At 42.7% G+C, this 17,954-nt stretch overlaps 1 protein-coding gene across 23 annotated transcripts in view; it reads right to left on the bottom strand.

Annotated features, from left to right (window-relative positions):
* NSUN6 (NOP2/Sun RNA methyltransferase 6) overlaps positions 1 to 15,648 on the bottom strand; it is a 178,245-nt gene extending 162,597 nt beyond the window's left edge. For 21 of the 23 annotated variants that reach the window (XM_060292107.1, XM_060292102.1, XM_060292048.1 and 18 more), the window contains exon 1: positions 26 to 529. In XM_060292107.1, the coding sequence (XP_060148090.1) occupies positions 26 to 100 (75 nt within the window). In that variant the 5' untranslated portion in view covers positions 101 to 529. Of the gene's footprint in view, positions 1 to 25; positions 530 to 10,432 lie in introns of those variants that run through there. The other 2 variants (XM_060292147.1, XM_060292144.1) reach the window with 2 other exon arrangements.
* Positions 15,649 to 17,954: the final 2,306 nt, after the last annotated feature.

Here is a 17,954-nt window from a genome sequence, read left to right as displayed (position 1 = left end):
CATCTAACGTGTTTATCTGACCTACCTCCTCATTCATAAAGCCCGCTTTCAGATAGCTTTCAACCTCAAGTCTCAAAGATATTTTAGGGAAAATAGACATTTTCCTATCGCTTAGTTCTCCTCCTCCACGAGAAATGCTGGAAAACGGTGGTTTTTCTCTCTCCTAATTACACGGAGCGTCTGGGCAATGAATACCACCCACAACGTGCCGGGACCACCGATGCCCGGGAAGAGCGCGCTGCTCACGCCGAGTTAAAATGGGAAACGCGGAGGTACTTCCACGCCTTCTGGAGCTTGGCCAGTTTGCAGCGGCTTCCTCTCCTCCCAGGTCCTTCTTTAGCGACGCCCACGGAAATCACTGCGAGGCAACGCCACTCACGTTGCAGAGAAAAAAAAACAAAACAAAACAAAAAACCGTGAGGAGTGAAACCGCCGTGAACTGGGCGGAGATGTGGAAACCAGGCTGGGATCACCACGGCCTAACCTCCAGTCCCTCGGCCCCAGTTTCTCGGCAGAAAGCCGCTTCCGGCATGCGTCACTTCCGGCAATGCGGCCCACCCTTCCTTCCCCTGCCCTCCAATCCGCAGCCGCAGATTGCCGCTACGTCACGTCTCCGGCGTTTCCCAGCTCCGCCCGCGGCGCATCCACGTGCAGCGGGCCTGGGCGGGTGCTTTAAGGGGATGGAGGCGGAGCTGCCTCCGGGACCTGCAAACAGATCCAGCTGTTGGGCGGAGCTGGGCGGGCAGAGCTGGGTGCTAATTGGGGAGGGTTGGGTCGTGCTAACCTGAATCAGGTGAGAAGTCAATTAGTTACCTGCTGGGTGATCTCCAAAGCAAGAATGAAACCAGAATTTATTTGGGCCTATCATCCACCCTTTGATTTTCTGAAATTACCTTCCCTCTCTTAGGCTTGCTGGTCTGACTTCAGTTGTGAAAAAACATTATTCACATTTTTAAAAGCTGGGTTAATGGTCTTGTAATATCCATACATGCTCAGGTAAAACCTTAAAACGCACAGGTAGTTTTTACAATTAGTTGAATAAGACTAACAGGTTCCCTGTATGGGAGCTGATTTCTACTTTAAAGCTCGGGAGACCTTTGGCGTAATCTGTGTGTTTCAGGTGAGGAAAGATTCAAAGGGAGAAGGGACCTAATGAAAGTCGCTTAGTTTCCTGTGATTAAAATAGGAAACTAGAAATAATTCTTCTGTCTCCGAGACAGTGTTTTTTGAAACACACCGTTGTCATTAATACAGAACTGTAGGAAGTTTTTTCTTAAGTCTTTTTCTGTTTAAATCTCACACGGAGGTGTTTTTAGAAGTACGATACACTCTCTCACAATGAGTGAGAACGTCAGGATAAAGACCGTAGCCACCTGGCTTCTAAAACCAATACCTACTTTTTCCACCACGGCATATTTCTTTGGTAAATTTATGGAATTCTTCTGTGGCTAAATCATCTGAAAGTGATCAGGAAAATGTCTAGTCCAGCCATTTCCAAAGGAATTTTTGCAACCTCAAGATTGTGACCACAGCACCGATAATGTTTGGAATCGATATCAAGGAGAAAAGGGAGAGGAAGGAACAAGGTGAACTAGATTGTAAACTCTGAGAAGGTAGAGACTTTACCTCACTGCTGCAGACCCAGTGCCTACCACGTAAGAAGCACTCAAATATTGAAGGAGTAGATGAATAAGTGGATGGACAGCTCTGTAAACCAGAGAAAGGAAGTGCTGATAAAGCATATATTGATATTTGCTGGACATTAGTTCACTAGTTCAGCACTTGTGAACAGTGCTGAGGACATTTAGACAATCTTTGGCTAGACATCACTGAAGTGACGGTTATGTTGATGATGAGGTCTCTTGGTGTTCTAAAGTTGGTCCATATTACAGATCTGAAGTTGGCATACTAAATACATATTGTCTAAGCAAACGAAGACACCTATAACTCCACACTTCCACTGCTGGGGGCCTGGGTTCAATCCCTGGTGGGGGGGACTAAGATCCCGCATGCCGTGCAGTATGGCCTAAATAAATAAATAAAAAGAAAATGTAAGCTTTAAAAAAACGAGGAAGACCCCTATAAGAATACACCCATATAAGGGTCATTGGGGTTTTGTATTCTCGATGGGGTGATATGGCCCCCAATGTGGGGAGAGCAAAACAAAATCTTAGATATAATCATATAATCTTAATCTCAATTTGTGATGCTCCAAAACTTTCCTTTTATCCCCCCCCCAAAAAAAACATAAAAACCCTATTTCTCAATATTTAATTTCATGAAGAAGGCATGAGAGGATTTGGGAAAAAAAGTCTAGGAAAGGCTGGAAATCTATCAATCTCAATTCATCTGGAGACTAACCTCCATAAGTACATATTAACTCAGAATGGATCCTAGACGTCCCTACATGTAAAATCTATAACGCTTCTAGAATAAAACATAGGAGTAACCAGAGTTACCCTACAGCCAACAAGGTCAGAGGAGCAGTCAAGAGAACTTGACCCCCGGGACAGGATTATGATGAGGCAAGAGAGGCCCCTAGTGTGCACCGTTAAGGAGGGCCTCGCTCTCACGTGTGAGCCCTGAGAGCACCCCCTCAAATTTGTGACTGTCTCCCTTGGGCTCGCCATCATCTCCACACTGCATCTTTTGCCATCACTGACAGCTCCAAATCCATAAAGAAAGACAGATTGTATTGCCCAAGCAGCAATACAGCTTACATCACAGGCTGGACCTGCGATGCAAACCCCTTTTCTGCCAAAGGCCCAACTCAAATGTGGCCGTCTTCCACATCCCATGCTTGACGTGCTGGGTCAGTACTCGGAGTTGCGGGATGTATCGTCACCAGAAGCCAAAGAGACCAGCCAGATACTGTACTTCCTTCTTTGTAGTAGGGTGTGCATTATTACTGGCGGTGATGTCATCGTAATGGGGGCAAAAGTGGTTCTAAGGGGGCAAAAAATGTATACAATACAATGGTTTGTGGTCCTCCAAAGGCCACAGTAACCTCAACAAATATACAGTATACCTGTACTGTTAATATTCCATTATGGGGAAGTTGTTAGACAAAAAAAATACCTTAAAAGTTTCCTTAGCAGGGCATTAATGACAACAAGCTTGAAAATCAATGTATTGTAAGGGAAGACGGAACAAAAAATGACATCCCTTGAAAAGGATGTTCCAACATGCCCCTGACCTCTAAAGTATTTACTGAAGTGGTGGGTCCCAGAGTCTCGAAGAGCTTATCTCCCCACCCACCCCACCCCAGCACAGTAAGTGTCAGAAAACACCTGTTACACCAAGGGCAACTACTGTGCTCAGCTCGCCCGGATCCAGCCTCAGATCGGGGCCCTGGAGGAGCAGCTGTACCAGGTCAGGACTGAGACCGAGGGCCAGAAACTGCAGTATGAGCAGCCCCTCAACATCAAGGTCCACCTGGAAAAGGAAGCTGGGACCTACTTTCTCCTCATCGATGGAGATGATGGAGCTTGCAAGTCTGGAGGTTACAAATCGAAAGACTATGGACCTGGAAATGTGGGAAACCAAATTAGTGGTTAAGAGAGGTCCTGAGGAGGTTAGACCAATGCAGCAAAATACTTACACCAGGCTGCACTCCGTGGCAGAGAGATCTCAAAGCAATTAATGTGATACACAAGACAGAGCGTGTGCCAAATACTCTCTGAGAAGAGAAGGCGTTAAATATCTGTCTGGAAAAGTGAGCAAGTGTAAGAAAAAGGTCTGTCCTCTTGTCTTGCTGTTACCGAAATATAATCTCTATCTGGGCAATCAATAGCATTATCGATGGTAGCTTCCCATTCATCTGGAAGAATGTCACATACAATATGATGACCCATCTGATTACCCTACAGAAAATGTTGTCAATTCTTGGTAGTCAATAAACCTTCCTTTAGCAAATTAAAAAAAAAAATTGCCCATCACAAGCTGGGTTCTGTTAGATCCACCAAGTCATAAATAGACGTGAACCCAGCAGCAACCCATCATGAGATGGAAAAGGTACATCTGGGATTAAGCATGAACAAGAGTAATCTACATAAGGAAGTAACCTGTACCCCCATGTCACCCACCACAGTTGCACCCACCACAGTTGCTTCTGCCTCAGCTCACATCTCTGGCTCTATGGGGGTTTTCTACTACCAGCTGAATGAGAAAAAAAAATTTAGAGGTTGGTTTTCAGTTCAGTTGTCTAGGTATGTGGGTAGAAGACAAAACTAGATAGTGGTGGGACTACAGTCATAGTTAGGGGTGACCTTGAATGACAGTGTCAAGGGAAATTTTTCCTGATGAGAGAATCTGTGAGCAGTGTATTTGCTACCCACTTTGCATGGAGGAAGTGGCTCAGGATGAGAATATATATTGACTCCTGGGCGGCAGCAAATTGCTTGGCCTGCTCATCAAGGGCATGGAAGAAAATAGACTGAAAGGTCAGAGACAAGATCTTAGGCAGAGGCATGTGGATGGACATATGAAAATTTTCACATCACATGTAATTGCCTACTAGAAGGCATCCACCACGGAGGAAGCACTGAACAACTTAGTGGACAGAATGATTCAGCCCATTGATATTAGCCCACCTTTGTCTTCAGCCACCCCATGCCTGGCACTATGGGCACATGAAAGAGTAGTCGCAGTGGCAGAGATGGAGTCGCTTAAATAATTACCCAAAATACAGGTTAGGCTACGATGAAAACTAACATTAAGTTCCACGTCAGTCTTACTTACCTTTGTAGACCCAGCCTTAGGGCAGTACCTAGCACATATTAGGCACTCGGTATATATTGATAGGTGAATAACTGAACCTATAAGAATAGTTTATCCTTCATATCCAGCAAGTATTTATTTAGGGTCAGTAAGCAACAAGCATTGCATCGGGTACTCAGGCATAGGGGCCAGAGAAGACAGTCAACTGTCGTCATAGAGCTCACAGTCTATTTTGGAAGTAGAGAAAATTGTTAAGCAGTGAAAAATATGATGAATGTTAAAACTAGGGAAATATGGGATGCAAGGCAGAGGAAATGGCAAGAAAATCTAATTTAATCTCATCTAAAACTGAATCAAAGAGCACAAAAACCTCTCAGAAAGGAGACGTGGCCTCCCAGAAGAGATGGTTACATTAAAACCAGAAAGCTGACTTGGAGTTAACCAGGCAGGAGGGGTGAGGGACACTGGGGAAGAAGAGGAAAAGACCAAAATGAGAATATTCCAGGCAGAAGGAATTGTCATGTACAAAGCTGGTACATAGTAGGGGAGGGGTTGAGTGCCAAGAGTATAGCATGGAGAGAGAGAGAGAGCCCCAGCCCTATTTTTGAAGTTTCCTGTTAGCCCTGGTAAGCAAGGAAGAACTTCATCCTCAGGCCAATGGCAAGTCATTAAACAGTTTCAAAGCAGAAGAGTAACAGGCTCAGATTCATGTAACATTTTTAAAAGATCATGCCAGATGATTGTGGGAAAAGGTCTCCAACTGATGCAAGAACAGAGGCAGAAAAACCTATCAGAATGCAGTTCCAGTAATCCAGGCAGTGGGGTCGGAGGGAGGTGGGTAGATGTGAAAGACATTTAACACATGGAATTCGGTGGGACCTAGTGACTTAGGTGGATGCATGAGGACAGGGGAAGAAAGAACCAAGAAGTTCCAACTTTCTATGGACCCACCAGCATTTGCACCCATATTTCTGCCTTCCTACCTATCAACTTACATAAATTATGGAGATGATTTGTTATTGTAATCATTTTAATTCAACTCTTTTCTAGAGTTGTCTGGAATACTTCTGTCTTTGGGGAGCCTTATGCATTACTCGTTATCTTCCAGAATTTTATACTTGTGGTGTGTGTTTCTTCTGACAATGGAGTTCTATCCTAGGAATTAAATAAGATTATGTACTACATATGAAAGTTTTTGTAAATTGCAACAAAGAATGAGCTAGAGCAGAACTGTTCTCAAATAGGTTTATTTACAGTTGGAGGGCAATTTTAAAAAAGGACAAATAGGACACCAATGGAAAATTTACAAACAAGCCGTTTTGTTGGGTTACGTTTTTAGTGGGTCAGTAGTCAATCAATATTGATTATTGTTTCAGCTAGATGATGTGGTAGGTTGAATAAGAGCCCCCTCTCTCCCTCACAAAGATGTCCATATCCTAATCTCTGGAACCTGTGAATGGCAAAGGGATTTTGCAGGTGAGATTAAGTTAAGGACCCTTGAAATGGGGAGAACATCCTGGATTAACCAGGAAGCCCCAGTGTAATCATAAGGGTCCTTATAATAGGGAGGCTGGAGGGTCAGAATCAGAAAAGGTGATGTGATGATGGAAGCCAAGGTCAGAGTGATGTGGTCACGAGCTAAGGGATGCAGGCAGCCTCTAGAAGCTGGAAAAGGCAATGAACAGATGCTCCCCTGAGCCCCCAGAGGGAACACAGCCCTGCCGATGCATTTCAGACTTCTGACCTGCAGATTACAAACTATTAAATCTGTGTTGCCTTAAGCCACTACATTTGTGGTAGTTCCTTATGGCAGCAATAAGGAACTAATGCAGGTGCTCTTTAAAGCAATGTATCATCAACCTGGGTTCTTCTACGCACAACAGGTGATTTTGCCTCTAACCTACAGATAAGACAGAGGCAATTAATCGTGAGTTTCTTGAATCAAGAGCTCCTATACACCTAAAAACTTTGTTTGTGCATACATGTAACCTCCTTTTCAGCAAACTAAGAACTTCTGCTCTCTGAAAACTTATTCTCTTCACCTGCCTCTATTTTCTAACATCTCATTTCCACCTGTGTCTTCCTCCCTTGGTAATTCTCTCTCTCTCTGTCTCTCTCTCTCTCTCTCTCTCAGTCACTCACTCACTCTCTCTGTCTCTGTCTCTGTCTCTCTCACACTTGTATCTTCACGCTCTCCCTTTAAAGAGGTTCTACCCACCACTCTATAAACAGGTTCAAATGATAGTCACAGCAACATTTATGGAGCCTTTTCTAGGTGCCAGGCATTAGGCTGTGGTCTGCCTCATTACAGCATTTAATCCTCTGAGATTAGACTTTATGAGCAGTGGCAGATTTACTGTCAGACTAATGAAACTTAAACTTCAAAGCATTCGATTGTACAAGTCATCCAAAGCATGGTCTAATTTTTAATTTTTTATCTTTTTTTCCTTTTCTTTAAAAGACCCCCCAAATTGTATGAATTTCAAGGTCCCACAAAACCGGGATCTATGCCTGCCTATGAGGTAAATATTATTATTCTTATCCCCATATTACAAATAAGAAAACTGTGCTATCGTGAGGTTTTATAACTTGCCTAACATTATATAAGCAGTAAGTGGCAGAGGACTATTTCAACCTAATTATTCATGACTGGAGAGTCTAAACATTGATCATTTACTCATTCAATTATTCTTTCTCTTCAGGAATTTTCCTACCTTAACACACCGCTTCCTTTCCAACTTCAGTTTTCCTCTAGTTAATACTTTATATGCCTTTTTCATTTTATAATCCAAAGAATAATCTACACTTACCATCTTGAGTTCCTTACCTGTAATTTACCTTCAACTTGTTATAATCTAGGGACTTCCCTGGTGGTGCTGTGGTTAAGAATCCGCCTGCCAATGCAGGGGACATGGGTTCAATCTCTGGTCCGGGAAGATCCCACGTGCCGCGGAGCAACTAAGCTCTTGGGCCACAACTACTGAGCCTGCGCTCTAGAGCCCGCAAGCCACAACTACTGAGCCCATGTGCCACAACTACTGAAGCTCGTGCGCATAGAGCCCGTGCTCCATAACAAGAGAAGCCACCGCAATGAGAAGTACGCGCACCACAACGAAGAGTAGCCCCCACTCGCCTCAGCTAGAGAAAGCCCGTGAGCAGCAACAAAGACCCAGTGCAGCCAAAAATAAATAAATAATAAATAAATAAACTTTTAAAAAACTTGGTTAAAATAAAGCAATTGTTAACACAAAATTTATGGGATTAGGCGTCCACCATAGCCTGAGCTGTGTGCCTGTTGCTTTTGAGGAACACAAAATTGTAGCAGAGTCCTTGCACTTAATCACATATCACAACCAAAATATTTGCAAGGCAGTTTATCTCAAGAGTATTAAACACAAGTACTACTAATTAATTTTCATTATAATTCACTTTAAGATATATACGTAGAAACATCTATATTTAAGTTATATATACATATGTATACATTCCTACAACACAAAAGAGAAATTAAAAGGGTGATTAATCCCATTATAGAGCTCTTTTAAGCACAGAGCTTGACTGTGCATTAAAATACTGCATCTATAAAGAAAGTAATTTGCAAGCATTTCAGGAATCGTTCTCTTATATAAATTACAATGCACTTCCTTGTAAACAGATTTCTACAGAGAGCAGTGCCTTTTAATCAGGGAAAGATCCCTGAAGTAGGTGAGTTTTAGATGAATTTAAAGGACAGGAAACCTATGGAATGGTAGAGAGGGACTTGGGTAAATTATTCTGGATGAGGAAAATACCTTTTGTGGCAAGTCTAAAAGAAAACGAACAGTGGGGCTATGGTAGAGGGCCAGGGATGAAGGTCATTCATTTAAAAAAAGTTTTTAAAAATAAATTAACTTTTAAAACTGGGAAACTTAGGAAAGTTTAAGAGACATAAAGTATAAGAGACATAATGTTGGTCCCACTTGGAAAATTCTCCACAGCTAGATCATCCTTCCACCCCAAATTCAAAATGGATTAAAGACTTCAATGTAAGACCTGAAACCACAAACTCCTAGAAGAAAACATGGGAGTAAACTTCCTGACATGTGTTTTGGTGGTGATTTTTGGATATGACACCAAAAGCAAAGGCAACAAAAACAAAAAAGAAGTGGGACCACACCAAACGAAAAACCTTCTGCACGGCAAAGGGAACCATCAACAAAATGAAAAGGGAGAAAATATTTGCAAATCTTATCTCTAATAAGGGGTTAATATCCAAGTATATATATATAAGGAACTCATAAAACTCCATAACACACAAAAACAACAATCTGATTAAAAACTGGATAGACTTTTTTCCAATGAAGATATACAAATGGCCAACAGGTACATGAGAAAATGCTGAACATCACTAGTAATCAGGAAAACAAAAATCAAAACCATAATGAGGGCTTCCCTGGTGGCGCAGTGGTTGAGAGTCCGCCTGCTGATGCAGGGGACACGGGTTCATGCCCCGGTCTGGGAGGATCCCACATGCCGCGGAGCGGCTGGGCCCGTGAGCCATGGCCGCTGACTCTGCGCATCAGGAGCCTGTGCTCCGCAACGGAAGAGGCCACGGCAGTGAGAGGCCCGCGTAACAGAAAAAAAAAATATATAAAAAACCATAATGAGATATGGCCTCACAGCTGTTAGAACGGCTGACATCAAAAAGATAAGAGATACCAAGTGTTGGTGCGGGTGTGGAGAAAAAGGGAGCTTGTGCACTGCGGGTGGGAATAGAAATTGGTGCAGCCACTATGAAAAACAGCATGTAGGTTTCTGAACAAGTTAAAAATAGAACTGCCATATGACCCAGCAATCCCCCTTCTGGGTGTATGTCTAAAGGAAACAAAATCACTATCTCCAAGAGATACAAGCACCCCAGGTTCACTGCAGCATAACTCACAATAGCCAAGACATGGAAACAACTAAGTGTCCGTCAACATATGAAAGAATAAACAAAATGTGAGATTCTGTGTGTGTGTGTGTATATATGATATGTATATATGTATGTATATATATGATATCGATTTTTTTCTCTGCCATAAAAAAAGAAGGAAATCCTGCCATTTGTGACAACATGAGTGAACCTTAAGGGCATTCGGCTAAGGGAAATCAGTCAGACAGAGAAAGGCAAATACTGTACAATCTCACTGATATGGAGAATCTTAAAAAATCCAACTCGTGGAAACAGATGACAGATTGGTGCTTAGAGGCGTGAGGTGGGCGTGGAGGGGGTCAAAAGGTACAAAGTTCCAGTTAGAAGAAAAATAAGTTCTGGGGATGTGGTGTACAGCATGGTGACTGTAGTTAACAATACTCTTGTATATTTGCAAGTTGCTAAGGAAATGAATCTTAAAGGTTCTCATCCCAAGGGAAAGAAGTTGTGACTATGTGAGGCGATGGACGTTAGCTGAATTGACTGTGGTAATCATTTCACAATATACAGATATTTCAAATCATCGTGTTCAAACCCTAAGGTAATACAATGATATATGTCAACTATATCTCAATAAAACTGGGGAAGGGGCAACGTTGACCCTATTGGGGGCATTCTCCACAGCTGGATCACCCTCCTTCTGCACACTGCACCTCCACTTCCTCATGAGGCAGAGAGAGAACAGAAATTGTTCCCACAGCTACAAAGAGTGAATAACAGTTGCTCTAGGTTGACTCCGAGCGAGTATTTTCTACTCACCACCAAGACTGCCTTGTGCCTGTTTCCCAGGGGCGGGCTCTGGAGAAGTTAGCGACGCATCTGCATTCAGCGAAGGTCTTGGAAGAGACCCAAATCTTTACATTCGGAAGAGATCCAGGAACTCTGGGAAGCTGAACTTTCCAAACAGGGAGAAAGAACACAGTAATCCAGGATGAAGTGGAGCCTGGAAAGGAATCTAGTCACTGGAGGCATGAGTGCGGAAAATGAGCATTTTAAATTAAAATTGCTCAGGAATTCCAGAATCAATGGAGGGTCTATATAGTTAATGTTTGAAATATGCTTTTTTACAGCAATCCTTTCTGTTCGTTAAACTTCTTAAAACAATTCTAAGCAAGAGTGCTGACAAAGAAGAGGCTGTGGAAGTGAATGCTGGCTGATTCAGGATAATACATATCCCCATGTGGACACTTACCATATTCATAAGGAGTATATTAGTAACTAAAGGATGCTTTCTAAGGACATATTACACTTTCTGCAGTTTCACCATAATGCAGCATTGGGGGCACTTTGAACACATGGAGAAACGTAATATTAAATGATACATAGGAACTTTGGTAAGTATATCTTAGAAAATTCATTTTTAAAAGGAAGCCCACCAATCTCTGGCAGTCAAGTGGCTAAGAGTCAGCGCTTCCAATGCAGGGGGCGCGGGTTCAATCCCTGGTGGGGGAACTAAAATCCCACATGCCGTGCAATGCGGCCAAAAAATTAAAAAAAAAAAAAGAAGTCCACCAAAGGAAATTCTGACATATGCTACAACATGGATGAACCTTGAGGACATTATGATAAGTGAAATACGCTGGTCACAAAAAGACTAACACTCTGTGATTTCACTTACCTGAGGCATCTAGAATAGTCAAATTTATAGAAACAGAAAGTAGAATGCAAATGTTATATGATATCACTCCTATGTGTATTCTAAAAACAAAAAGATACAAATGAACTTATTTACAAAAGAGAAGTAGACCCACAGACATAGAAAACAAACTTATAGTTACCGAAGGGTAAAGGAGGGGGTAGGGATAAATTAGGAGTTTGAGATTAACAGACTATATATAAAATAGATATAAATAGATATATATATAAAATAGATAACCAGCAAAGACCTACTGTATAGAAAGGGGACTATACTCAATATTTTGTTATAACCTGTAAGGGAAAAGAATCTGAAAAAGTGTGTGTGTGTGTGTGTGTGTGTATACGTATATTCAGTTATATATATGTATAACTGAAACACTGCGCTGTACTAACACCGCATTGTAAATCAACTACCATTCAGTATTTTTAAAAAAAGACTCTAGTTTGGGGGAGGAAAAAAAAGTGGAGTCATGGTTGCCAGGAGCTGGGGAAGAGGGATATGGGCAATTGTTCTTTAATTGGTATAGAGTTTCAAAACTGCAAGATGGAAAGGTTCTGGAGATTTGGTTGCACAACAATGTGAATATACTTCACAATACTGAACCCATATACTTTAAAATGTTTATGAGGGTAAATTTTATGTTATGTATATTTTTCCACAATTAAAAAATATATATTAAGTAAGGGGGGGGGGAAAGGAAGTCCTCCAAGTACCCAGACTTTCTGAAAAGCAGTTGCAGAAGGACTGAATGAACTTTAAAAGTACATGAAATGCATTATTTTAAAGTATGCAGTTGGAAGAAAGAATAAATGGGCATTTGTTGGGTCCCCATACAGGTTCATCACTTCTACATATGTTGTATTAAATTCTCACAATAAACCTGAAAGTAGCTATTCTAGTACGGATTTTGACATGTTAGTCCTGAGGAAACTGGGGTATAGAAAGGACAAATATGTTGCCTAAGGTCTCACAGCTGCTCAGCAGCCTAGGCAAATAGAATTGCCTATTACTGGAAAAAAAAAAAAAAAAAAAAGAGGGTCATGACAACGAAAGTTTAGAGAATTAAGAGAAGAACTATTCTTCTACCTCCCCCACTCTGGTTTCACTTGTCTTTCTCATTTATGAATCCTGGGAAGAAATTTGAAAGCTAAGTTAGTCTAGCAATTATGGAGGAAATTACAGGGAAAAGCTATGAGAGTTTCTTGAGTGAATTAGCATAAACTTTTGGAGCTGGAAGTAATATCAAGGTGCCTGACAGAAAAGGGGGCCCTGAAAAAGGTCTCATGCACCTGACCAGGTGCAAAATGAGTCTCCAGGGGAAAATAAAATAAGGCTGGGAGCCGTGCACATTCTCCACATAGGTGGGCTTCAGTTTTCTTTTTGATATAAAGTGTGTCAGTCAGAACACCAGATTAAATTGAACTTCCGCCACTTCAATCCTTTTTATAAAATTTAACCAAGGAAGTTGTATTGTCAAGATCACAGCAGGAAACAGATGTCACGTTCAAACTGAGCACTTTGAAGGAAGTTTAAGAAGGGGTTCTTCGTGGAGGTGAGGGCAGGGCATGAGGAAACCACGAGGGACAGTGCAGTACCTTGGGGCTAGTGACCAGGATTTAACCACCCACCCCAAGGCCCCCGAGGAGACAAAGGGAGTGAGCTGTGACTGAAATGCAGAGAGAGGGCTGCCTGGCTGAGGCTATGTTCTTTGACCACTGGAAGCAGCCAGTTTGCAGCGACCCAGCAGGGAGAAGTTTCGGGAATTAAATATTCCCACTCCCACACTCTGTTTCTCCTTCTGCTCTTCTGTCAACGCTCCGCATTGGCCAAACATGACGTTAAGCCCCTTAAAGCGCAGAGCCTGGTGGGAGAGAATGGAGAGTGCATTCGGAGGGGCAAACGGATGGTATCCAGCATGGAGAAGACTGACTAATATTTTATAGGTCATGTGTGAAAATAAGTTTAAGGAAGAACTAGCAACTGGAACAAGTCCTCTGCCGCGGACCAGCCAGAGAAAGAGGATCTCACCGCCCAGGGTCAGGAGGGAAGGAGTAAGGAACTGAAGTAGCACCTACGGGTGGGGTCAGAAGGGCCAAGACAACAGACGGCTGCAAGGCAGATTTTATTGCGCTACAGTTGCAGATTATCTAGACTAGAAAAAGGGAGGTTGGTTGCCAGATGGTGGTTTACATTATGTACAGACTGTCCCGGCTCAAGGTTAACTTCCCTGGGAGAAAACCCATAAGCCCAGAATCATCAAAAATAACCTGCACGTGCCGGGGAGAGACAGCTTTGCTTGTCTCAGTTTACATTCTTTCTGATCTCTGGGCCCTGGTGGTTTATCTCCCGTGGAATGGAACAAGGAGGGGAACAAGTAGGCACAGTCCCTTCGAGCGGCGGCGGCGTGCCTGGCATGTCTGCAGCTTGCTCTCAAGGCTGACCGTTTCCCACAGTCCTCTGTTTTTCTGTTTGTTTTTTTCTTTTAATAAAAATAGAAAAGATACTACTAAATTTGGGGAAATGCATTCATCAGGTTTTGCTGTGATGATGCTGCGTCACAAACAACCCCCAGGTTGCAGTGGCTTACAATAACGAACACTCATTTCTCACTCTCAGGTCCACAGGTCAGTTCTAGTTCAGATACACTTGGCTAACTTATCTGGACGTGGCTCCAGGCTGAAGGTTGGGATCAAGCGTGCCTCCCGTATCTTCTCATCCCAGAGCTCAGGTTAAATGATCGGTGATTACCTAGAGCGCGGCAGGTGGTAGGAGCCCAAGGGGAAAAACGGTAAGCATAACATCTCTTAACTTGTACTTGGAACTGGGGGGCTATCACTTTCGCCCTATTGAATCAACCAGGGGAAGACTTTTGACCAAGTCCGATGTCAATGGAGTGAGAAAGTCAATGGACGGAGAGTGGAGATGGGTAGAGTGAATATTTTCTGAATAATAATTAATATATTATACTTGGTAAAACTGCCCCTGAAAATACGCTTTACATGGAAGCATCCAGGCATTATGACTGCAAATCGATTTTACTCCATTAACTGTTTCTAGGTATATACTTTTTTTCTTATTTAAAGTATCCTCTGGTACTGTTTGTACTTTCCCTGTCGATCACATTTGCCTTCTACATTACTAAAAAGTGACTGTAAACACTATTAACAGAAATACCAGCCTGAAAGCATATTGTATGTCCCTTCTTGTATAGGTATAGGCCTCTGCCTAAAGCATCTAGAAAAGATGAAAGCAATGAAAGTTCATACGTCATAGCCTAGTAACTTACTATTTCAAAGCTATCGCATAGCCTTTTCTAAATCATCAGCTGAATAGATCAATTTTTAAAACATATTAATGATGATTTTGAAAGATTTTTCATGATCAATGTTTCCTTGCTGCACAACTATAGTTACAATGTTTTTCCCAAGCTTTACTGAGCTAATTGACATATAACATTGTGTAACTTTAAGGTGCACAATCTATTGAATTGATACACTTACACACCTCACTATAATTACCACCACAGCCTCAGCTAACACCTTCATCATGTCACATGATTACCATTTCCTTTCTGTAGTGAAAATGTTTAAGATTACTCTCTTAGAAGCCTTCAAGTATATAATACAGTCTTATTAGCTATGAACACAGTACTGTGCATTAGATCCCCAGAACTTTCAACTGCCACTTCGTACGCTTTGCCCAACATCTACTCATTTCCCCCATCCCCCAACCCCTGGTGACCACCATTCTACTCTTTGCTACTACAAGTTTTTTTTGTTTTTTTTTTTTAAGGTTACACATATAAGTGAAATCATACAGTATTTATCTCTCTCTAAGAAATATTAATTTTTTTGTCTCTCTCATACGTTTTTTTCAGAGCATTAAGCTTTGCAGTTTTGAAAGGCAGACTAGTACAGAGGTTACAAGCACAGACCCTAGACTGCCCCAATTTGAATCCCAACTAGCATCTGACTTGACCTTGGACAAGTTACTCAAATGGCTTGGTTTTCTCCATCTTTAAAATGGGCATAATAAGAATCCCCAACTCATGTGGTTACTGCAAGGTTTAAACAGTTAATGCATGTAAATCAGTTCGGACAGAACCTAGCGCTGGATAATAGTAGCTATTAATATTAGTTAACTATTTTAATAAGTAATTCTTTTCTCTCTCTCTCCCTTAATATTCAGTTTAACATCCTCTTGATCAGATTGAATCTCTTGGCAAACATCCTTTTCAGCCTTAATAAAAATCACAGGGTAGGAACTTCCCTGGTGGCGCAGTGGTTAAGAATCCGCCTGCCAATGCAGGGGACACGGGATCGATCCCTGGTCTGGGAAGATCCCACATGCCATGGAGCAACTAAGCCCACGAGCCACAACTACAGAGCCCACGCACCACGACTACTGAACCCACACACCTAGAACCCGTGCTTCTCAACAAGAGAAGCCACCGCAATGAGAAGCCCGCACACCACAAATATAGACCCAACGCAGCCAAAAAATCAATCAATAAATTTAAAAAAGAATCACAGGGTTACTTTCCAGAAGTCTGTTGTTTTGAAACTACAGTAGTGGTTCAGGTAATCAGAATCTGATCTCGGATGCCGTCTTTGTAGCTTTCCGACTACAGAACACAGACAGGTAAGTCAGTTTCTCCAGGTAGCACAACAGACTGGAGAAGGTTGGCATCTGGAGCCCAACCATCAATGATGTGGGACAGACAGTGGAAGAACACATCCCTCCTCAGGTACTAGAAAATTCGGTCCACATTGAATATCTGTCATAATACCGTAGCACAGGTATTGTGCTAAGCCTAAAACCAGAGTAGGAAACAAGGCAGTCATCGCTTTCCCAGAGCTTAAGGCAAAGACCGATATTAAGTAATCGAAGGCCTGGGAAGTGCCCTAAGAGGTGCAGGGTTCCACGGGAGCTCGTGGTCACAGTCAGCAGAACCCAGGTGAACTCAGCATAGGCTGTCGAGACGGGTGGTGGCCCTCAGCAGTAAGGAAGACAGCAAGCATTACTCAAAAATACACCGAGGCATGCGGGGACTCTTTCTTCTGGAAGTCCTGGCAACCCAGGGACGAGAGCTTGCACACTTTTGCACACGAGGCGGTGGACCTCTGCCTGACGACATGCAGCCTCCTGGCGCTGGGGCACTACCCGCTGGAAGCTCGTGCTTCTCTCCCCCTTTCCACCGACTCGTAGCACCAAACAGAACCTCCGCCGGTGGGGAGAGAGCAGGCTTCTTCCAGCTACCGCCTGAACCCCAGTGGTCCACACCCACATCAGGACTTGTAACTAGCACGGCCTGTATATTTGCACCTCAGGGCACAAATGAAGAAATAAGCTTCCCTCTCCTCGCTCTGTCTCTCTTGCTCTCATTTTCTCTCTCTCCTGCTAGTTTAGCTCAAAGTCCGGCAACTTCTCCTTTTTTTAAAGTAAGTAAATAGCTCAATGTTTACTTGCCTTCTCCCTCATGTGTCTAAAGGAAATGATAATATAGCCCTTCATTTTTCTCACCATGAGTGATGTTTGCTGAAAGCCGGGTACTAGTGTTAGTGGGGGGCTGCATGGAAGGAATCTCTGCTGGGACCTCTCAGTGCGAAAGGAAGAGAGACCCCCCGTTCCTCCTGAAAAAGTAAAATACGCCCCTTTATCTCATCTAAGAGTTGTTTTTCTGTGACTGTGTTTCTTGTAATCCTGCCAAGATTCACTTTGTTGTCTTTTTAAGACTGTACAATTTTGGAACTCTATTTGCGTTAGAAAGAATATTTGCTTACAGTGCATAGATTACCTTTTTTGAAATAATTTCAGATTTATAGAAAATTTGACATTCTACTGTAAGGAAAAGCTTTCCTTCTCCCTACATATGTATGTGTTGACCTCTGTGTGGATATGTGGATTCCCATTTTATTTAATGTGTTGTCATCTGTTACTACCACTACTTAACTTTGATGCTTAAAATGATCCAGATTTGGCCAGTGGGGATCCCTTCAAGCTGGCTTCTGTTCTTTGACAAGTGTCCATGATTCTTTGAGCCCTTCCTTACTTTCTTGAGAGCCACAATCATCTTGTACTTCCTCTGCTTCAACCCTGAGGCCAACCATTTCCAACAAGTCCTGGTTCCTTTTAGTGGATGTTGATATTTGGAAACCAAGGTCTGGGCACTCAGAACGTTTATTTCTACTGGGCTGTCGTTTGTAAACCTCTCAGAGACTCGAGCTAGGAAATATCTGCATGTGTGCACACGGACCCACAAACACACAGACTCCACAGACAGCTATGTTTCCCTACCTCTCAGTGTGTCTATTTTTTAAACTCATTAGTTTACACACCAGTGCTTTCAGTTCCAATCCAGCACCTCAGGGTTCTCTTCAGCCTCTCTCCTTCCATATTTTTTTTAAATTAATTTATTTATTTATCGGTTGCATTGGGTCTTCGTTGCTGTGTGCGGGCTTTCTCTAGTTGCAGTGAGTGGGGGCCACTCTTTGTTGCGGTGCGCGGGCCTCTCACTGCAGTGGCCTCTCCCATTGTGGAGCACAGGCTCTAGGCATGTGGGCTTCAGTAGTTGTGGCTCACGGGCTCTAGAGCTCAGGCTCAGTAGCTGTGGCTCACGGGCTTAGTCGCTCCGCAGCATGT

Source organism: Globicephala melas, chromosome 2 (genome assembly GCF_963455315.2).
Source record: "Globicephala melas chromosome 2, mGloMel1.2, whole genome shotgun sequence".
NCBI lineage: Eukaryota > Metazoa > Chordata > Mammalia > Artiodactyla > Delphinidae > Globicephala > Globicephala melas.
Note: the sequence above shows the minus strand (reverse complement) of the source record. Positions and strands in the feature narration are given on the sequence as shown.